The 22,669-nt window shown below is 43.7% G+C and overlaps 1 protein-coding gene and 1 long non-coding RNA gene across 2 annotated transcripts in view; both read left to right on the top strand.

Moving 5' to 3' along the window:
* Positions 1-21,690, top strand: part of LOC124267938 (protein virilizer homolog) — a 54,461-nt gene extending 32,771 nt beyond the window's left edge. Inside the window, 24 exon segments of the mRNA XM_046702932.1 lie at positions 270-458; positions 1,025-1,168; positions 1,839-2,042; positions 2,604-2,689; positions 3,354-3,482; positions 3,484-3,501; positions 3,888-3,983; positions 5,903-5,978; positions 7,644-7,780; positions 7,980-8,088; positions 9,515-9,605; positions 10,163-10,372; positions 10,796-10,901; positions 11,619-11,687; positions 12,637-12,800; positions 13,285-13,543; positions 15,303-15,399; positions 16,243-16,519; positions 18,528-18,595; positions 18,722-18,927; positions 19,159-19,279; positions 19,566-19,650; positions 19,923-20,063; positions 20,295-21,690. Of these exon segments, the coding sequence (XP_046558888.1) occupies positions 270-458; positions 1,025-1,168; positions 1,839-2,042; positions 2,604-2,689; positions 3,354-3,482; positions 3,484-3,501; positions 3,888-3,983; positions 5,903-5,978; positions 7,644-7,780; positions 7,980-8,088; positions 9,515-9,605; positions 10,163-10,372; positions 10,796-10,901; positions 11,619-11,687; positions 12,637-12,800; positions 13,285-13,543; positions 15,303-15,399; positions 16,243-16,519; positions 18,528-18,595; positions 18,722-18,927; positions 19,159-19,279; positions 19,566-19,650; positions 19,923-20,063; positions 20,295-20,478 (3,266 nt within the window). The 3' untranslated portion in view covers positions 20,479-21,690.
* LOC124267939 lies at positions 14,365-14,988 on the top strand. The gene is made up of 3 exons (XR_006896157.1): positions 14,365-14,409; positions 14,746-14,817; positions 14,925-14,988. It is a non-coding gene; the product is annotated as an uncharacterized LOC124267939 (long non-coding RNA).
* Positions 21,691-22,669: the final 979 nt, after the last annotated feature.

Genomic DNA, 22,669 nt, shown 5'->3' with positions numbered 1-22,669 from the left:
GTGAAGTTTCTTTTTTGACTCAGTATAGTTGTATTCAGCAAAGTCTTGTCAAGTAAAGGAAATATTTTTCCTACATAGTTTGTTTGTGGAATGCCTTTGTTTGGAACACATAGGAGTAGCTGGGTTGGTTGGTTGTTTGTTGTTTAATGCCACACTCTGTAGTATTCCAACTATATGGCGGCGGTCTGTAAATAATCGAGTCTGGACCAGACAGAGTAGCTAGGAGTCATATTGTTCTGAATATGGTAGATTGTGTTGCTCGGTTTCAGATGGCAGTGGTCGACCTCTGGATGATCCCGAACCACTGGGTATCCTCCAGAACCTGTTCTCAATGACCTTCACCTCTGTGTCACGTGATGCCATACCTATATTCAGCACGATGGGTCGTGATGCAGTAGTGCATGTACTCAGTCAGGACAACAACCTCAGCGTCCTCCTGCCGTTCGTGGAAGAGTCAGGTGAGCCAGCAGCCTGTTTTGCTTGAGACAACTAAACCGTGCTAAGGGCAGTGAAACTCCAATGATGGTAATCTTCATTGACTTGCAGCATTTGAAGACTATAATTCCAAACATGTTCTTAATGCTTCAATTGTGCTACATATTTGGAAGAGAATAATGTAAACATAGCTAACAGCAGTTCTGAGACTAGTCTACCGAGGGTGTTACTAGTACTGGACTACTCTAGAAAAACTAGACTTACATAGATGCATCTTTTAAAATGTCCTCTTGTCACCTTTTTGGAAATGTTATATGTGGTCAAAGCTTTCAGGGAAATATTTTTTGTGGAAAGAGCTGTGGCATAAGCTGGAGCTCACCGTATCAAAGATTGTAGTTTGATTTTCATTTTGCTGTACCATGATATTCTTGAAGTGTTGCTGCAAATGCCATAAAAGTAGACTGACTTGCTCTATTCTGAGCTGCTAAACAGCATCATAATGCTGTTTTCTCTCACTATTTATGTACACACTGACACGCAGTAGTGAGTTTGCCTGAACTATAGTGTGTATGGTCCGTGTCCTACCCAGATGATGAAGATGGAAACCGTAGGTTGAAGAAGTCTGTGTGTGCTGGCTACACGACCCACCTGCTGTGTCTGGTCATCAAGCTGTCCAACAACGTGCTGATGCTGGAGAAGTTTGCCACTCGGATCCTGGCGGTCAGTGAACAAGGTAAGGCTGGATCCAACCTGTACAGGTTATGATGTGACGTATAACTCACATCTAACCCATCTGGGATTAGGTGCAACACTCTGAGAGTTTGAGTTCAAGTCCTGAAAGACGACTCAACCCTAAAAGTACAAGAAGTTGTTCTTAACGGAGAAAATGTAATCCCAAATATGACATGTTACATTGGACCATTTTCTAAAAGGCCTATTCATGTGTATTGATGACTGAAATACTGTTAAAACTCACTCACCCATGTACATTATCATACAAACTAGAGTCAGAAGGTTAGGGACTGTTCCTAATTTATGGCTTTGTGTATGTGTGGTGTGTGTGTGTGTGGGGGTTGTTGATGATTTTAAGGGGGTCATCCATTTTGTTCTGGGGAGGTAGGGGGTCATCCATTTTGTACACATGTTTCTAGGGGGAGTCAGCAATTTTGTACATAAAAATATTAAAAATTAAGCTTACAAAATATTGGAAGGGGGAAGGGGGTCATTGATTTTGTACATGACATGCAGGGGGAGTCACTTACTTTGTACATAAAATTTAGGGTGGGTCATTCATATTGTACATGCTTTTCCATAATAATCATCATCATCCCCCCTGGCCATAAATTATAAATGGTCCCTTAGTGAGTGTTGTAGGTTGGTAGAAATGCTGTGTTTTTCTGTAGATTTCAACAGTCGCCTGACGGAGCTGGAGGAGTGGGTGGCACCTTTGAAGAAAGTGCCGTGTGTGTCACGTGACAAGATGTCTGACCTGATAGGTCAGCTGAAGATGTATGCGGAGGATGTACACAAGCTCCCCCCTGGCCTCATCACCACTGTCCGTATCCTCCATTACCTGTCTGTCCCTCCAGAGAAGCTCTATACACAAGGTCTGTAGTCTGAGGGTGAATGTACTTCTGTTGGTTCAATGGAATTCCTAACCTACTATGTGATGAAATTAACAGAATATTGACCTTAAACTGATGCTGATGTGGAGGCAAAGGTAACCCAGTGAAGTTAGGTGCCACAATTTGTTGGCAGGAGTTGCCTCCCATGGTTGTGCCAGGATGTTATGATTGGCGGCAAGAAATCACAGATTTACCCGAGTCAGATTTTTACAGAGGTAGAAATCATCTTAAGCTACATTACTTTGTGTTACCCCAGACCAGACTATTGTCATGGCTGGAGGCAAGATCCAACAGAAAACATGTAATGAGTTGCACATGTGTGCAGTGGCACATACAGAATTATGCAAAAAATGATCAGCTCCTAAAATCCTGAGTTCATCACTATTTGTTTGGACGTTAGAGACTTATTTCCAGCACAAGAGGCTAGCAGCAACTTCAGATTTATCAAGTGTGTGCATGAGCACAAGCTAAATCACGATATTAACAGACAGCTGATACTGCCAAGACAAATCTCCTCAATCCCTCACTCACTGATTGTTGCAGATTCTCAGAGTGAGTTGAAGTACATGCACGCCCTGGTGGAGCTGTACAGCGAGGAGTGTTTCCCCATCTTCCTCAGCTTTCTCCAGGTACGTCACTTCATGCAGTCTGGAGGATGCTCTGTTTATATCAATTTAGGATTCAGGGATTGTTTGATTTTTTTACAGTGATTTGTTTATTGTAAAATTCCTGTTAAGTTTTTAGTTACATAAGAAAGTAGAATATAGCCTGGTCTATGAATTTCATATAAAAAAAATGCAACATTGATCAATAATGAAGTAAAAAAATGCCTTTACCATATGTACCATAATAAGCTCCTTAGAATATTGTCCCAGTTGTGTAGATTGATGCTCATGATGTCAATCACTGGATTGTCTGGTCCAGGACTGATTGTTTACAGACCTCAGTCATACAGCAGGAGTGCTGCTTTCAGCAACAAAGAAACAAACAAATTGGAAAAAGTTTAATATGATTACATTCATGCACAATTAGTTTTCAGAGATTGAGTTGCAGCAGACATATATAAACTGAAAAAGTTTTGTTGAGAAAACATTGACTGTCATGTACATTTTGGTGCTCTCAAGGGACCAGTGTAAACAATGCTTACAGATTGTCTACAAGTTGTTCAGGGTCATTTACTGAAGCAGGACACATTATACAGCGATTACAGTAGACAACATGACAAGCTAACCTCTGATCAGGACTAACAGACCACCATACTGTGTTTCTCATGATCACCCTACCTTCACACAGAAGCTGAGTGAGAGCCTGCTGCGACGCTGGCAGAAAGGTATCCGACTGAGCAATGATCAGATGTCTCGTTACCTCGCCATCACACAGCCGTCACTGTCCATAGTGAAGAGGTCCATTGCCTTCGTCATAGAGGGCCCGGGAAACAGAGGTGCGTCATCACTGGCGTCAAGTTTGATAACAGTGTAAAAATCAAAACATTGCTCTATGCAATAAATAAAGTTGTATGCTTCATTCTTGGGTCTCTAGTTCCTTATTACTGGGAGGGTAGGTATGTGGGCAAGGTGTTCACCCAGTTGGACTTTGTTGAGTCCCAATATAGATACAATAGATGAAGTCACCCACTATGATATTCCTTAATGTGGCACAAAATATGTTTTGTTCCATCTGATGCTTTTTCATTCTTCATTCATGAATACTTGTCAACCTGAGTTTTTATTTGTAATTTGTTCACCGAACAAGCCCTCAATGTTCCTTCCTGCTGTTCTCTCATGTATGTTGTCACTCATTATGTATGATGTGTTTTTGTGTTTGCAGTTCAAGGACTTGACAGCTCTCCCAGCCCTGTTTGAGCTCCATACAGTGTTGTGTTCAGTACCAATCAGTGTTATGCACAGTCAAGGAATTGCAAAGGTACAATCAAAGAGTCTCAATGTAAACTTGAAAGTAAAGGTTAACAACATCATGGTGGTATTCCATTGCTTAGACCATGAAGGGTTGAGATCTGTCTGCATTGCTTAGACCATGAAGGGGATGGGTCTGACAGCATTGCTTAGACCATGAAGGGTTGAGATCTGTCTGCATTGCTTAGACCATGAAGGGGATGGGTCTGTCTGTGTTGCTTAGACCATGAAGGGGATAAGTCTGACAGCATTGCTTAGACCATCTTGGGGATGGGTCTGACAGCTTTGCTTAGACCATGAAGGAGATGGGTCTGTCTGTGTTGCTTAGACCATGAAGGGGATAAGTCTGACAGCATTGCTTAGACCATCTTGGGGATGGGTGGGACAGCATTGCTTAGACCATGAAGGGGATGAGTCTGACAGCATTGCTTAGACCATCTTGGGGATGGGTCTGACAGCATTGCTTAGACCATCTTGGGGATGAGTATGACAGCATTGCTTAGACCATCTTGGGGATGGGTCTGACAGCTTTGCTTAGACCATCTAGGGATGGGTCTGACAGCATTGCTTAGACCAACTAGTTGATGGGTCTGACAGCTTTTCTTAGACCATGAAGGGGATGAGTCTGACAGCTTTGCTTAGACCATGAAGGGTTGAGATCTGTCTGCATTGCTTAGACCATGAAGGGGATTGGTCTGACAGCATTGCTTAGACCATGAAGGGTTGAGAACTGTCTGCAATGTTTAGACCATCTAGTGGATTGGTCTGACAGCTTTGCTTAGACCATGAAGGGGATGGGTCTGTCTGTGTTGCTTAGACCATGAAGGGGATAAGTCTGACAGCATTGCTTAGACCATCTTGGGGATGGGTCGGACAGCATTGCTTAGACCATCTTGGGGATGGGTCTGACAGCATTGCTTAGACCATCTTGGGGATGGGTTTGACACCTTTGCTTAGACTATCTTGGGGATGGGTCTGACAGCAGTGCTTAGACCAACTAGTTGATGGATCTGACAGCATTGCTTAGACCATGAAGGGGATGGACCTGACAGCAGTGCTTAGACCAACTAGTTGATGGATCTGACAGCATTGCTTAGACCATGAAGGGGATGGACCTGACAGCATTGCTTAGACCTTGAAGGGGATGAGTCTGACAGCTTTACTTAGACCATCTAGGGAATTGGTCTGACAGCATTGCTCAGACCATGAAGGGGATGGGTCTGCCTGTGTTGCTTAGACCTTGAAGGGGATAAGTCTGACAGCATTGCTTAGACCATCTTGGGGATGGGTATGACACCTTTGCTTAGACCATGAAGGGGATGGGTCTGTCTGTGTTGCTTAGACCATGAAGAGAATGGGTCTGACAGCTTTTCTTAGACCATCTAGTGATGGATCTGACAGCTTTGCTTAGACCAACAAGTTGATGGGTCTGACAGCTTTTCTTAGACCATGAAGTGGATGGATCTGACAGTTTTGCTTAGACCATCTTGGGGATGGGTCTGACAGCATTGCTTAGACCATGAAGGGGATGGGTCTGTTTACATAACTTAGACCTTGCAGGGGTCACGTCTGTCCAGTGCTTAGACTTTGAAGGGATGGGGTCTCTCCGCATTGCATAGGGTGCAGTTCAAGACTTCCATGTCAGTTATAAATACAAATACAAATACAGAATAAGGTCCTTTCCACTGAAATAAGTCATATCCAAAATCAAAAGTGCATATTGGTAATTAAAATCTTACCATTACTTTCAAGTGGAGGTACATGATTTTGAACTGATACCTCAGACTGGCAAATCAATATCTTTTGTGGTAGAAGTTTGTAGATACATGGAATTGAGGGTCACTAATACAATTCAGGTTTTGTGATTTTTTGTTTTGTTGGGAGTGCAAGTTAATGAATGATTTTTTAGAATCGGTTTCAAATTTACAGATCCAGAAGGATATAGTGGATGCAATCCTGGCCTATACCCAGCCAGCCCTCAACCAGGCAGCTGCCACAGAAGAAGGTTGGTCTTAATTGTCTCTTGAATGAATGGATCCTCTGACATGGGGTTTATGGGTTAGAATAGGTCCCCAGCAGCCTATGCTGGTTGTCAAAGGTGACGTGATGGATCAGGTGGTTGATGACATTGCAGATGCCTTGTCGTCATACCCTGTCATGGTGGATCATTGTTCACAGTTTCAATCACTGGATTGTCTGGTGCAGACTTGATTGTTTACAGGCCGAGTCATATAAACAACAAACAAACAAACACAAGTATTGTGCAATATGTGCCCTGTCCCACAAAGCAGGCTGAACTCTTCAACAACCATCATTCCTGTACTTTAACATAGACACACGAAAGTCCATCCTTTAGCTGAGACAGATTTATGGAACATACCTGTACATTGCCCACCAGCTGGTTGGGCTGAGACAGATTTATGGAACATACCTGTACATTGCCCACCAGCTGGTTGGGCTGAGACAGATTTATGGAACATACCTGTACATTGCCCACCAGCTGGTTGGGCTGAGACAGATTTATGGAACATACCTGTACATTGCCCACCAGCTGGTTGGGCTGAGACAGATTTATGGAACATACCTGTACATTGCCCACCAGCTGGTTGGGCTGAGACTGATTTATGGAACATACCTGTACATTGCCCACCATCTGGTTGGGCTGAGACTGATTTATGGAACATACCTGTACATTGCCCACCAGCTGGTTGGGCTGAGACAGATTTATGGAACATACCTGTACATTGCCCACCAGCTGGTTGGGCTGAGACAGATTTATGGAACATACCTGTACATTGCCCACCAGCTGGTTGGGCTGAGACAGATTTATGGAACATACCTGTAGATTGCCCACCATCTGGTTGGGCTGAGACAGATTTATGGAACATACCTGTACATTGCCCACCAGCTGGTTGGGCTGAGACGGATTTATGGAACATACCTGTACATTGCCCACCAGCTGGTTGGGCTGAGGCAGATTTATGGAACATACCTGTACATTGCCCACCAGCTGGTTGGGCTGAGACAGATTTATGGAACATACCTGTATATTGCCCTCCAGCTGGTTGGGCTGAGACAGATTTATGGAACATACCTGTACATTGCCCACCAGCTGGTTGGGCTGAGACAGATTTATGGAACATACCTGTACATTGCCCACCATCTGGTTGGGCTGAGACAGATTTATGGAACATACCTGTACATTGCCCACCAGCTGGTTGGGCTGAGACTGATTTATGGAACATACCTGTACATTGCCCATCAGTAGTTTAATTTGTGTCATTGAACGATGGGGCTTAGAACATTTCAGCAGTGGCTGTGTTATCAAATATTCCACTCATGAAATACAGAATCACCTTGAAGGCAGACAAAAATGCTTATTTGTATGATGGTAATGAGATAATTTGATGGGACTTTACTGTTCTACAATTTTGATTTCTTTGAATGATTCAATAAGCTGATCAATTCACAGAGTGCTAAGAGGTGGTGAGGAAGTTGAAGCAGGTTAATTTATGTTTCATTGGATACAAGCCTAGCTGACAGCATATGAATGGTTTGTTTTCCTCAGGTAAGATGCAGTTTGTTGCCTAAATGAGACACGAACACCGTACAATGATATTATTGAGGTTCACTGTTTTCTCCCATTTGCCATGCATGTATTGTGTTGTAGGACTAGCACAGAGTTTGTGGACTATGATGCTGACAGACCTTTTGAAGTATGCAAAGAAACTTCCCTACACATATCTCAGTGGGCTCATCATGATGTCAGAGTTACTTCCCCTGCCACTGCCTCTTCAGACAAAAGAGGTACCATTGCTGTACAATTCCTGTTGCACAATGCATTAATCATATATTCTTCAAATGTTTACCGCTGTTTACAACAGATTAAACTGCAAGACAATAGGTTCAAAGCTTTACACTCACACATGGCTACATATGTGTCATTATGTGAATTCATTTCCTTACACAAGTATCTTGACTTTGTTCCTGTTTTTTTTTTAATCAGCCATTGGATAGCACAGAAAAAAGTGAGGTTGTGATGACACGCAAGTTGTGGAGTGCCCACCTCCATCCCCTATCCTCTCTCATCAATGACCTCATCAAGGAGTGTTCAGGTGAGTCTCTCCTCTCTCATTTGTGACCTCATCAAGGAGTGTTGAGGTGAGTTTCTCCTCTTTCATTTGTGACCTCATCAAGGAGAGTTCAGGTGAGTCTCTCCTCTCTCATCGGTGACCTCATCAAGGAGTGTTCAGGTGAGTCTCTCCTCTCTCACTGGTGACCTCATCAAGGAGTGTTCAGGTGAGTCTTGCCTCTCTCACTGGTGACCTCATCAAGGAGTGTTCTGGTGAGTCTCTCCTCTCTCATTGGTGACCTCATCAAGGAGTGTTGAGGTGAGTTTCTCCTCTCTCATTTGTGACCTCATCAAGGTGTGTTCAGGTGAGTCTCTCCTCTCTCACTGGTGACCTCATCAAGGAGTGTTCAGGTGAGTCTCTCCTCTCTCACTGGTGACCTCATCAAGGAGTGTTCAGGTGAGTCTTGCCTCTCTCACTGGTGACCTCATCAAGGAGTGTTCTGGTGAGTCTCTCCTCTCTCATTGGTGACCTCATCAAGGAGTGTTGAGGTGAGTTTCTCCTCTCTCATTTGTGAGCTCATCAAGGTGTGTTCAGGTGAGTCTCTCCTCTCTCACTGGTGACCTCATCAAGGAGTGTTCAGGTGAGTCTCTCCTCTCTCATTGGTGACCTCATCAAGGAGTGTTGAGGTGAGTTTCTCCTCTCTCATTTGTGACCTCATCAAGATGTGTTCAGGTGAGTCTCTCCTCTCTCATTGGTGACCTCATCAAGGAGTGTTGAGGTGAGTTTCTCCTCTCTCATTTGTGACCTCATCAAGGTGTGCTCAGGTGAGTCTCTCCTCTCTCATTGGTGACCTCATCAAGGAGTGTTCAGGTGAGTCTCTCCTCTCTCACTGGTGACCTCATCAAGGAGTGTTCAGGTGAGTCTCTCCTCTCTCACTGGTGACCTCATCAAGGAGTGTTCAGGTGAGTCTCTCCTCTCTCACTGGTGACCTCATCAAGGAGTGTTCAGGTGAGTCTCTCCTCTCACACTGGTGACCTCATCAAGGTGTGTTCTGGTGAGTCTCTCCTCTCTCACTGGTGACCTCATCAAGGTGTGTTCAGGTGAGTCTCTCCTCTCTCATTGTAACCTCATCAAGGAGTGTTCAGGTGAGTCTCTCCTCTCTCACTGGTGACCTCATCAGTGAGTGTTCAGGTGAGTTTCTCCTCTCATTGGTGACCTCATCCTCATTAAAGAGTGTTCAGGTGAGTTTTCTCAAGCCCCTGTCTTGGCTGAACATCTCCCTGGTACCTAATGCTTGTCATTAGAGCAGACTTATGAGAATGAAAATGGTCACACTGTGCACCCTGGTTTGTGTGTGTCATCATGTACGACCAGTGTGAACCTTCCTGTGATTTACCAAATCATCAAACACAATGGTTAGTGTGTTTACCCTTTGTTCCTGTGCTACTAACGCTGACCTCTGTTGCAGGGTCCAGCTGCCAGCCTCTCCAGCAGATGTTGTGTCGTGTGTGTTGGCAGCTGGCCGACCTGGCCTCACCCTCCGCCACCATGATCACCAGGTAGGACCTGTACAATAATCTACATAGCAGATGTAGGAACCCTTCCTGCGAGGGTCTGTTTGTTTAAATTTGGTTTCAATCCCTGATTCATCTCCCCATCAGGGTCATACACACACTTGCTGGATTAATTTTGTAACCTACCACTACAACTGATTTCCTACTCCACTCTCCATCATATCATGCTGACTGTAAATACAGTAATCTCCACACCTTCTGATACACAGGTAGAGAATCTTCATCCCAATCCTTTCACAAGATAAGGCTTGGCTTGTTTTTCGAACTGTCCTGTAACTTTAGTCACTGTTACTCTTGGCTGATATACCATTCAAAATAGTGTTGGGCGGTTAAAGTGTGGAATATTTAAAAAAGCTGCACATAACTAAACACACTCACTCAAAATAGTGTAATGCTACTCACTCACTCACTCACTCACTGGGCTAGTACAAGCAGCCGCACATACACATACACACGCATACATGTCGTCATATGAGCGAAATATTCTCAAGGACGACGTTAAACCCAATTTCACCTCAGCTCACCACTCGTTCTGCTGTCAGGTGTCTGCTGGACATCATCATTGAGAACAGCAGGATTCGTCTGGATGGAGAGAGCGGGGAGGACAAGGAAGGAGAGAAGGAGCCGTTGGTGAAGGAGGACGTATATCCCTTCATCAGGGCGGGACAGGTCACGAAGTCCCTCAGCCTGTTAGGCTACCTCCTGTCTCAGCCCACCATCAAGATGGCCATGTTGCAGCTCATCAGGGGGAGGTAACTACTGTTTTCTGCATTCTGCAGTATTCCAGCTGTCTGACAGCAGCCAGTAAATGATAGGTCTGGACCAGACCATCCAGTCTTTGATATTTTGGACAAAGATCCATGCTTTATGAGGACCATACATTACCACCAAATATATTCGGTCATCACTTACAATCTGATTAATATCCTGGGGATCGGTTTTAACCTTTAAACACCAAGGGGACTAGAGGCATTAAGACAATGAGGTAACACAAGAGTTGTGGGAAAAGAGGGGACCAAAAGTACACTGCATTCTCAGCTCCTTGGGAAGTATGCATCGTCTTAGAGGTCAGAATGTTTGGCACTCGGATTACATTCTCATCTTACCCATGTACAGGGTATCCATGGATGTAGACAACGTCATGTAGATTCTAACACATGTGTCTTGTGTCCTAGCTGTGCCGAGGATGAGAAGTATACCAGTATTGTACCCTTCATGCTCAGCCTGCTGAACGAGGTCTCAGACCGACCCCATCACATACAGGCACAGGAGAATGTGGTGGTAAGTCTGTCCCCATTGTCTGTCCACTGTACCTTTGTGGGTGTGTGAGCTTACTGACTATATAGTGTGTGACTGATTCATTTACAGATTACCGTGATATAGCTGAAAATTGCACATTGACATAAAATGCTCACTTCACATTGATGAAAACAAACTGTCCCGTCACTTTCAAAATCCCATATCTTGGTATAAATGTGTGTTGTAGCCTTGTCAGACTTGTCATTCAAACCTTTTCAAAGACCTGGATTAAAATTTCCCACATGGGTAGAATGACCGATCATTGTTGTGCTATTTCATGAATAGTTGTACAAAACCATGCTCAATCACCAACATATAAGGTAATTCAGGGTGAGTGAGTGTACGTTCGCTTCAAGAGAATTGAAGGGATTCAAGTTTCCACTTGACCGTTCGGAAGAGAGGATGAGAAAGCAAATAAGCATGAGTCAGGATAAGTATAAAATATTCATTTTATCATAAAAATTACATATTTGTGTGTGGTATGACAATGTGTGTGTGGTATGACCATGTGTATGACAATGTATGACCATGTGTGTGTGGTATGACCATGTGTGTGTGGTATGACTGTGTGTGGTATGACAATGTGTGTGGTATGACAATGTGTGTGTGGTATGACTATGTGTGTGTGTGGCATGACAATGTGTGTGTGGCATGACAATGTGTGTGTGGTATGACAATGTGTGTGTTTCTTTGTTTCAGTCCATCCTGCAGAGTCTCTGTGACACAGAAATATCTCTCGTCTCCTCGGACACAGCTCTCACCGAACAGGTCTGCATTACTCTCACAGCGATCATTCTAGACTTGGGGTGGTGGGGTTACGGGTTGTGTTTCTTGTCACACCGACATCAAGGTTCCTTTCCTACACTGTAGAGTGAAGCCTGATCCAGGTCTCCCCAGGGCCATCCCCTCACTGATGTCACAGGCATATTGATGGAAGCTGAATATACTCCCTTGCTCCTTTATAGCAAACAACTGAGTCATATTGAGATTTAGATGGGTCATCAGTGACAAGGTAATCTCTGTCAGGTAATGACAGCTGAGTCAGTACTTGCCACTTGGAGTGTGTGACCCAGTCTTCTAGGGTGACTCAACTTCCAGGACACAGTTGATCCTGTCAGAGACATGTGGCCTTTCCAGATGACGAATTATGTCCCTAGGTTTGTAAGACTATGCTGATGGAATGTCCTTGGTGATAAATGTTGAAGACTGGCATCACTTCATGTGTTCCTCTACACGTGAAGATCCAGGTTAGAATCAGTCTTCAGTAACCTATGCTTGTCGTGAGAGGCGACAAACGGGATCAGGTGGGATCGGGATTGAGAAGGCCCTTTTCTAAATATTTGAGCTAGTCTCAGACCCAAGTTGTTTATAATCCTACTCTGTCCTTCAGAGTGAGTTATTGAGTTTAGTTTTAAGCCGCACTCAGCAATATTCCAGCTATATGGCGTCAGTCTGTAAATAATTGAGTCTGGACTAGACAATCCAGTGATCAACAGCATCAGCATCGATCTTTGCAATTGGGATACGATATATGTCAAACAAATCAATAAGCCTGACCTCTTCACAGGTCTAGTACTTCAGAAGGTAGTCCTTTGTCAGCATGCAGATGAGTGACTTAGCTGAGTGAAGCTTTTCTGATGGAGATATGCATCATCATGAGAACTGGACGTATTGTATACTGTGACACTTAGACTGATGTGTGTATTCCGTCTTGTAGGTAATCAGCAATTCACTGCCAGAGAAAGACATGCTAAATACTGTGATAACGGCTCTTCTCCACCACATGGGGAACCCGGACCACACGTATGCCTCCATCTTGCCCTGTGTCCGCACCCTCGTCATGCTCACAGACCACGACTATGGCTTCTACCATCTTGTCACGTATGTGTTGAGTTCATACTGTAGCAATTTAACAATATTAGGAGATGTTTGGGATGGAAAGTTTGGTTCAAGATTAGACATTCTCTGTAACTGAAAGGTTTTGCGTCAAAATACTAGACACCACAACTTCTAATATCTTATGTGAGACTGATCAATCAATTTGCAAGGTAACACTTAAGATATGCCTAGGAACACCTTATTCTTTCATTTTACCAGTTATTGTATATTCAAGTCTCTTTTATATTGTTAATCAGTGATGCTATGGCAGGTAAGTACAACATAATGAGATTATCGTATGTTCTTTAACTCTTTTTTGAAGTGACATATCACTAGATCTTTACCATTTTCATCTGGACATCAAGTGTTGGTGGATGTGATACTATGCCTTCTTTTCATGGGAACAAAATTGTTTGTAAGGGTGGTGACAAGTGAGCCAAACCTCACACCCAAAGATGCTATCTTACAATGGTTATCTCCCCTACAGATGTCTGGAGAAGAATACGACAGTGTTCAGCAGCCTCCTGTCTCGGGTGAACAACACCTTCAGTAAGGACAGCTCCGACTGCCTCTCCACTCTCTCAGTCAGCCTGGACTTCCTCCGACTCCTTGTGTCACTTGACCCACCAGAAGTGGAGGAGGCCATGGCACGCACCTACGTCATCAACAAGCAGCAGCTCAGGGCATTGTTGTCATGGACACCAGACCAGGATCACCCGCTCGACGATCTGGAGAAGCTCCTGGAGGTTTGTTCATCCCTATTTTGTGACTTCCATTGGATGCTGGATAGGAACAACTCTCATGGTCGATGTGTGTTACAGATGTTTGTCAAGGAGGTTCATGTCACCAAGGGTTCAGACACGTTGTTGTAGAGAGGGTCTGACTGTCATGTTGCTGGTGTGTTACAGGTGTTTGTCAAGGAGGTTCATGTCACCAAGGTTCAGACACGTTGTTGTAGAGAGGGTGTGACTGTCTTGTTGCTGGTGGTGTGTTACAGGTGTTTGTCAAGGAGGTTCATGTCACCAAGGGTTCAGACACGTTGTTGTAGAGAGGGTGTGACTGTCATGTTGCTGGTGTGTTACAGGTGTTTGTCAAGGAGGTTCATGTCACCAAGGGTTCAGACACGTTGTTGTAGAGAGGGTGTGACTGTCTTGTTGCTGGTGTTGTCAAGGTGTTTGTCAAGGAGGTTCATGTCACCAAGGGTTCAGACACGCTGTTGTAGAGAGGGTGTGACTGTCTTGTTGCTGGTGTGTTACAGGTGTTTGTCAAGGAGGTTCATGTCACCAAGGGTTCAGACACGCTGTTGTAGAGAGGGTGTGACTGTCTTGTTGCTGGTGTGTGTTACAGGTGTTTGTCAAGGTGGTTCATGTCACCAAGGGTTCAGACACAGCTGTTATAGAGAGGGTCTGACTGTCATGTTGCTGGTGTGTTACAGATGTTTGTCAGATGGTTCATGTCACCAAGGGTTTCGTTGTTGTAGAGAGGGTGTGACTGTCTTGTCTGGTGTGTTACAGGTGTTTGTCAAAGGGTTCATGTCACCAAGGGTTCGATCGTTGTTGTAGAGAGGGTCTGACTGTCTTGTGCTGGTGTGTTACAGGTGTTTGTCAAGGAGGTTCATGTCACCAAGGGTTCAGACACGTTGTTGTAGAGAGGGTTGTGACTGTCTTGTTGCTGGTGTGTTACAGGTGTTTGTCAAGGAGGTTCATGTCACCAAGGGTTCAGACACGCTGTTGTAGAGAGGGTAGAGAGGGTCTGACTGACTGTCTGGGTGTGTTACAGGTGTTTGTGTTGCTGGTGTGTTACAGGTGTTTGTCAAGGGTTTGTCAAGGAGTTCATGTCACCAAGGGTTCAGACACGTTGTTGTAGAGAGAGGGTCGTTGTTGTAGAGACTGTGTGTGTGCTGTCTTGTTGTTCATGTGTTGTCAGAGTCTTGTGTTTGTTCAAGGAGGTTCATGTCACCAAGGGTTCAGATACGTTGTTGTAGAGAGGGTCTGACTGTCTTGTTGCTGGTGTGTTACAGGTGTTTGTCAAGGTGGTTCATGTCACCAAGGGTTCAGAGAGGGTCTGACTGTCTTGTGCGTTGTTGTAGAGAGAGGGTCTGACTGTCATGTTGCTGGTGTATTACAGGTGTTTGTCAAGGTGGTTCATGTCACCAAGGGTTCAGATACGTTGTTGTAGAGAGGGTCTGACTGTCATGTTGCTGGTGTGTTACAGGTGTGTTTGTCAAGGAGGTTCATGTCACCAAGGGTTCAGATATCGCTGTTGTAGAGAGGGTCTGACGTTGTTGTAGAGAGGGGTGTGACCAAGGGTTCAGATGTTCTTGTGTTGCTGGTGTTTGTCAAGGAGGTTCATGTCACCAAGGGTTCAGACACGTTGTTGTAGAGAGGGTGTGACTGTCTTGTTGCTGGTGTGTTACAGGTGTTTGTCAAGGAGGTTCATGTCACCAAGGGTTCAGACACGCTGTTGTAGAGAGGGTGTGACTGTCATGTTGCTGGTGTGTTACAGGTGTTTGCCAAGGAGGAGGAGAGTCTGGAGAGCCTGCTTGAGAGCATCACATCCCTCACCAAGATGCTCCGAGACCCTGACATCACACCAGGAAAAGGTGAGTGTCCAGTGTATGTAGAGGCCTTATTATAAGTGTTGCTTATCTGATTTAAATTGTTTAGTGGCCATGTTTCATGTCTTGTAGCTACTGACTATCTTCCTACACATTGTGGTCTAACCCCAGTTTCTATCGTGGCCCACGACAGTGTTACATACTTTCATAGATCACGACTGGTCAAGGATTCTGCTCAAGAACTGGTCCTGAGTAACCTGTGCTTGTGGTACTAAGTCACTATATAGATCAGATACTCAGTCTCAGTGGTTACGTTGTGTCATCGTACCCCAGCAGACTCTCAATTGTTGTTGGGGCAGTGGGTAGCCTGGTGGTTAAAGAGTTCACTCGTCACGCTGAAGACCCGGGTACGAGTCCCCACATGGATACAATGTGTGAAGCCCATTTCCGGTGTCCTCGGACGGGATATTGCTGGAATATTGCTAAAAGCGGCATAAAACTGAACTCACTCACTCACTGACTTGTTCACTGAACTTTCAGTTTCCGGGTTTGATTATTGTGAGCCTGTCGACGTATGGCTGGAATATTGCTTTATCAAAACAGACAAAAGCTGGTTTGTGCCCCATAGAACACATAACACACTGGAGGAGAATATTTGACTTTGTACTAGTGTTCTTGTGAAGTATATATCTGAAAGGTGGATTTATATTTCCTTTTTACTTCAACACCCTGTAAAATCATGTTGACGCCTCACTCTTGAAGTACTACAGCCATAAATAATGCAGATATTTGAATGTCATTTAGGAGTGATATAAATAATGGAGAGAACATAACGGAGATATTTCATTGTTAATATGACATGTCCTACATTGAGATATATTCTAACAGATCTGACTGAACCTGAGCTGTCCCCGCCCGAGCCTCTCAGTGTGTTGTTCAACAAGCGAGCTGTGTTCACCGTCAGTGATGGTGATGATAAAAGACTGAGCGCCACCTACTGGCTGGCTAATCCAATCACAGAGGAACCAGACTCTGAGCCGGAACTGGTGCGCTGCAACTTGGAGGATCTGTGTTCAAAATATTTCCCGGAATTTGATCTGGAGCAGGAACTGAGAAAAGACTCTATGCCGTCTGCTGAAGATATTGTTAAACCCAGGAGGCTCAGGTGCTTGATTCACATCACGATATCGCAGCAAGTAGTGGAAACATGTGATATCGTCGCAAATAGTGGAGACGTGTAGTATCGCAGCAAATAGTTGAAACGTGTAGTATCGCAGCAAATAGTGGGTACGTGTAGTATCGCAGGAAATAGTGGAAACGTGTGGTATCGCAGCAAATAGTGGAAACGTGTAGTATCGCATCAAATAGTGGAAACGTGTAGTATTGCAGCAAATAGTGGAGACGTGTAGTATCGCAGCAAATAGTGGAAACGTGTAGTATCGCAGCAAATAGTGGAAACGTGTAGTATCTCAGGAAATAGTGGAAACGTGTAGTATCGCAGCAAATAGTGGAAACATGTAGTATCACAGGAAATAGTGGAAACGTGTAGTATCGCAGGAAATAGTGGAAACGTGTAGTATCGCAGCAAATAGTGGAAAAGTGTAGTATTGCAGCAAATAGTGGAAACGTGTGGTATCGCAGGAAATAGTGGAAACGTGTACTATCGCAGCAAATAGTGGAAATGTGTGGTATCGCAGGAAATAGTGGAAACGTGTGGTATCGCAGGAAATAGTGGAAACATGTAGTACCGCAGGAAATAGTGGAAGAGTGTGGTATCGCAGCAAATAGTGGAAACGTGTAGTATCGCAGCAAATAGTGGAAACGTGTAGTATCGCAGCAAATAATGGAAATGTGTGGTATCGCAGGAAATAGTGGAAACGTGTGGTATCGCGAGGAAATAGTGGAAAGTAGTGGAAATAGTGGAAGCGTGTAGTATCGCAGGTGGAAATAGTGGCAAAACGCGTGTGTAGTATCGCGAGCAAATAGTGGAAACGTGTAGTATCGCAGCAAATAGTGGAAACGTGAAGTACCGCAGGAAATAGTGGAAACGTGTGGTATCGCAGCAAATAGTGGAAACGTGTAGTATCGGAGCAAATAGTGGAAACGAGTAGTATCGCAGCAAATAGTGGAAATGTGTGGTATCGCAGGAAATAGTGGAAACGTGTGGTATCGCAGCAAATAGTGGAAACGTGTAGTATCGCAGCAAATAGTGGAAATGTGTGGTATCGCAGGAAATAGTGGAAACATGTGGTATCAGTGCAAATGATGGCAGAATGTAGTATTGATCAGTGATTAGTTGCGAGATTTGTCCTGCATTAATTATCTGTAAAAGGTGGCCTCACACATACAACGACTATGGCTTCTACCATGTCCTCATTCATTTTCCAAACTGCTCATTTGTATGGTATTAAAGTTGAGGACCACGAAATTGTTTCCTGTCCCTCAAGTTCACCTTTCATGCCATGAGAGATTTACGATATATATATATGGATTTATTCGGCGTTTGTTAACTTCTTCAGAGTAGTATATGTTTAAATGTGTGCCACAACCTCTCAGTCTGCTTTTACCCGTGAAGACCTTCACTCAGCTAAGTCACTCTTCTGCATGCTGACAATGGACAACCTTCTGAAGTACTAGACCTGTGAAGATCCGGGTTAGAACTGATCTTCAGTAACCCATGCTTGTCGTAAGAGGTGACTAACAGGATCGGGTGGTCAGGCTCGCTGACTTGGTTGACACATGTCATTCGTTCCCAATTGCGCAGATCGATGCTCATGCTGTTGATCACTGGATTGTCTGGTCCAGACTTGATTATTTACAGACAGCCTCCAAATGGCTGGAATATTGTTGAGTGCGGCGTAAAACAAAACTCACTCACTCAGTCTACTTTCCTGAAGGTTTCTTAGTTCAAAGAAATTAAATGTTGCTAAGTGAACAAATTTTAGCTGGGTGTAGCTGACCAAACACAGTTTGTCTCTGACTACAGGCTGGTCACTGAAGATTGATACAAACATGTGTCCTGTGTATTGCCCTCACCGTAAACATCTTCAGTCTTCGTCTTCAAACAACAGTCACCTCAATAACTACAACGGAAACTGTATGTAAGGTGTAGCTGTCTGCAGAGTGTTACTATTAGAGAAACATAATTCCAATACTCTTCACTATTCTGACAGAGACCGCCGTCGATCTCAAGAAGTGATCAATATCAACCACCGTGGCAGAAGAGGGAACAGACCTTTTGGTATGTAAATTTAATATGTTATCGCCGAAAAATATTGTTCAAATGTTTATTGATTCTTTTTTATACATTTTCTTTTCTACCTGTATGTTTCTTTCAGAAAAATATTTTGTAATGCTTTTGTTTAAGTTGCGCCGATGCGAGGAAGGGGCATAACTCATGGTATGATGGCCTCCAACCGATCCGACCCATTCCGGTCTCGACCTCCCAACACCAGTCGTCCTCCGTCCATGCATGTTGATGACTTCATCAAGATGGAAAAGAACCAGCGTCATCCTGACAACAACCCCCAGGGCCAGCACATCCACACTGGACAGCCACGCAGGAACGACAAGGTGGGACATGCCGCCATTGTGTCATGCTGTCATCATATGTATATATATATATAAATATATATAATACTCAAGTTAGGTTAAAGAACATCTGAAACTTTCATTTTACTACAGGGAATATGTCAGGGCAGAGAACTATGAGAACTATCTCCAGCACAACCAAGTCTTATACAAACTGTATTACTATTCTAATTGGAGTCAGTCTTGATTATGTGAAAATATTTGTTGCTGAAGGAACAAATGAGAGGTCGAGGCCGAGGCTTCGGGGATCGCGGAGGAGGTCGAGGATTCTCCAGCAGAGGGCGCTTCTTCACTCCACCTGGGAATTATGCGAGACGGGACCAGGCCCATGGAGGTAAATGAGTCATGTGCATTGTGTTTGTACTGGGCGTGGTGAAATTCACTGTGAAGAGTCGTGTCCCTTAGTTGTCCCAGCCCATTGATTGGTTACAACCGTTGGTTCAAGTCCCTGTTTGCTCTAATTGTGTTTCTGGGTTTGTTCATTACTCCATTTCTCCGAAACACCTATGACTTTCACACTTTGAGATTTTTTTCTACATGAAGCACACATACCATGGTATGTCTGATACCATTCAACATACTCACTCACTCCGTGTGACCCTGTGTGTTTTCATCTCCAGCTGGCGGTTCTCGTGGGGGCACCAGTTCTTACATGGGGAGACAGAAGTACAACTTTGCCAGTCCCCGGTCGTTCCAGAGAGGAGGGTAAGTGCATCATATATAGGATTCCACATATGTTACAGAGAAGGTAGTAATTGAACCTAGCAGTATCTGTACGGACAGTGTCTGCATACATATTGTATACTTTGTTATTACAGTAGCTGGAGGCATAGAACTATCTGTTTCAAAGTTTCACTGCAATTGGCCAAGGGTTTTCCTGAACTAGAAAGAACTCCTGATTTCTCATTGAGGTAACAACTGTTACTGAGATTTGTTCTAGTGATTAAGCTCATGTTTTCTCTTTCTGACTCTAACAGCCATGGTGACCGAGCCAGCCCCACTGACCGCCGGGGTGGGGGCAACAACAGTGGGGGGAGCCGGGACTCACGCTTCGCACCCCGTGGGGGACGAGGAGGAGGAGGCAGCCAGTGGCTCGGGAAGGGCAAGGATGATGGCAGGTAGAGGCACATTTCTTCATGTTTCATGACACACACTGATTTGACCCAGTTATCTGTGTCACAATGATTGACTGTACACCCACGGCAGTCCCAAAACCTAGAATCATGGCTGAGACTACAAGGGATAACAGTTAAAACAGCCTCCATCATGATGGCACAAAGATTGTCACATGAACATGGTGAGCACTTGTCCTCATCACAGACAAATACCGGTATTTCGTTCTGTTTCAGGTTTTCTGGCAGTTTCCGGGGGACGAAGAGATTTCAGTGGAGGCGGAAGACATTTTCGGTCATTTACCAAATAAGTTCTTCCAACTTTGTAACCATGGCTTTCCTTCATGGCACCAAGTGTCAACCCAGGTTGATGTCATTGTTGATCCTTCGGAGGATGTCATCAGCTTATTGCAGCTACTGATGCCTAACAGCCATTACTGCAACAGTGCTACTGTTTTAATTCAAAATGTCAGTGTGCTATATTGACCGTGTAGTACGACCTCGTATCACATGGACGTTTTGCCTTTGAGATGAAATACTTAACTTCTTTGATATTTTTCACATTAGAACTTTTTTCAAAATTTGCTACTTTAAAAATATTTCTTGGCTATCTTGTATATTTCTAGATATATAAAATAAAATGCTGTTACGATGTTAACTAGCTGCAGAGTTGTCCCCCCTTTGGTAGGTCTTGTCCTGTCAGAACTAGTCAACTGCCAGGAATGGTGGGAGATAGTACCTATGTTCCAGGTTGTAATATAGTGTCCGCCAGATATTGTGTAAATGTACCATAGTTCTGATGCTTTTCAAGACAGCAGTATACATACATCTGCATTTTCAGACGAAAAAGTTTATAAAATATTTCAGTGTAATGATGTTACACTATATATGTGTGATTGTGACATCAGCACAATTTATATTTGTAACACATTGTGTTCCATCATCAGAATGGGTCATGAATAGCCAGTTGTCTGAAGCACGCACTACCTTCTGAAGTTGGACTAGGACCTATGACTGTGTGTTAACATCCTAGGGTATCCTGATGAACGCTTTGTCCGTGTTCATAGGTTTCACCAAAGTGGTTTACGTGTAAGACACACATCCCACTGGACTTTCCTCCAACATCAAGTTGACAAGTCATTACATGACGGAAATACTGCTCAATACTGTCAACATGTGCTGATAAAAGTTTAAAATCTCCTCGGTAAATCTCGGAGTTTTAACTTTTTTAATATACAACAATTTGAATGTGTTTCATTTCAATACACCATGTGTTAAAACTAAGATTGCTGTAAGGAGAAAACCTGGCTGGTTATTTTGTTGGTGTTTAAAATGACATCAGCTGACCAGTAATACATACTGGAGAGTGTATATTTTGAAGACCTGAACTTTCGATGTGCTTCAGAAAGTATCAGAATAATCTGAATTGCAGATTTTTAAGATGAATCTGATTGAATTGTTTACACATGTGTTGTGTATTTCAGTTGTCATCTGTCAAAGTGTATATTATTTTTTATGATGTGTATTATCATATTCCCATATTATCATTCATTGCTACAATTTTGTTTAAATGTATAGAATTGTAGTGCTTCATGACGTTCATGGTGTAATAAAACTGATAACAAATGATGTACACAGTAGCGTTGCCTTTCCTAATCCTCAGCATCAGTGACCTATTAGCTCAAGATGATGTGTTGTGCGGAGTTATGTCCCTCAGTTGTGCCAGGATCCAGTCATTATGTTTGAATCCCATGCAGTGATTATATACCGAGTCAAAAAAAGAAACTTCACATTCTTTCTTCAGGGCACTAAAAAAGAACAAGAGATGGTAAGATGGTAAAATTGTTATTATTTCATTGCTGAGATCTGTGTGATGTACTCGATACACTGACAGTGCCATAATCAGTTCCATTAGGCTACACCGCCGTTCCAAAACATGGGTATACAGAATGTCAAGTCACAAGAATAAAAATGCAAAATTTCTCAGTTCAACATCGTGTATGGCCGCCCCGCGCAGTCACAACTGCCAAACACTGTCTCCTCATCGACTGCCTGATGCTTGTGAACATGTGGTTGGGGATTCAGAGAAAAATTATTCATTATTTTTCAAATTACATTTTGTGAAGTTTCTTTTTTTGACTCAGTATATCATCTGACAATGTTGCATTACGTGGTGACTGAGGATATTACAACATACAATCATCCTTAGTCGGGATTGATCTCCTGTAACAAAGACTTGTTTGAAGACTGACAAAATGGATCATGTGGCAAGCTCCATCACTTGGTCACTACCTCTGTGGCAGTTAGCAATATGAGGATGAGATGACTGGTTCAGATGGGATGGAACATACTGTGTCACAGTGGGGGCTTCAAAATATAAAGGAAGCATGGTATCTCAGTGGGCTTGCACTATGAAACCGGCATTGACCTGGACTGGTACATTTAGACATGCTCACAAACACATCGCTCTCTCACTCACTCACTCACTAGCTCTGTTACATTGAGTGTGGGTAAAGCAACATGCATTCAGCTCACATGAGATGGTTGTTTCCTCTTCTCCTTGTCGTATCAACTGGCGCAGAGTTCTTCAGTTTTCTTCAGTCATCCTTGAT

This window comes from Haliotis rubra, unplaced genomic scaffold (assembly GCF_003918875.1).
Source record: "Haliotis rubra isolate DU_JTF1 unplaced genomic scaffold, ASM391887v1 Scf135, whole genome shotgun sequence".
Lineage (NCBI taxonomy): Eukaryota > Metazoa > Mollusca > Gastropoda > Lepetellida > Haliotidae > Haliotis > Haliotis rubra.
This window is presented reverse-complemented; position numbering and strand designations above follow the sequence as displayed.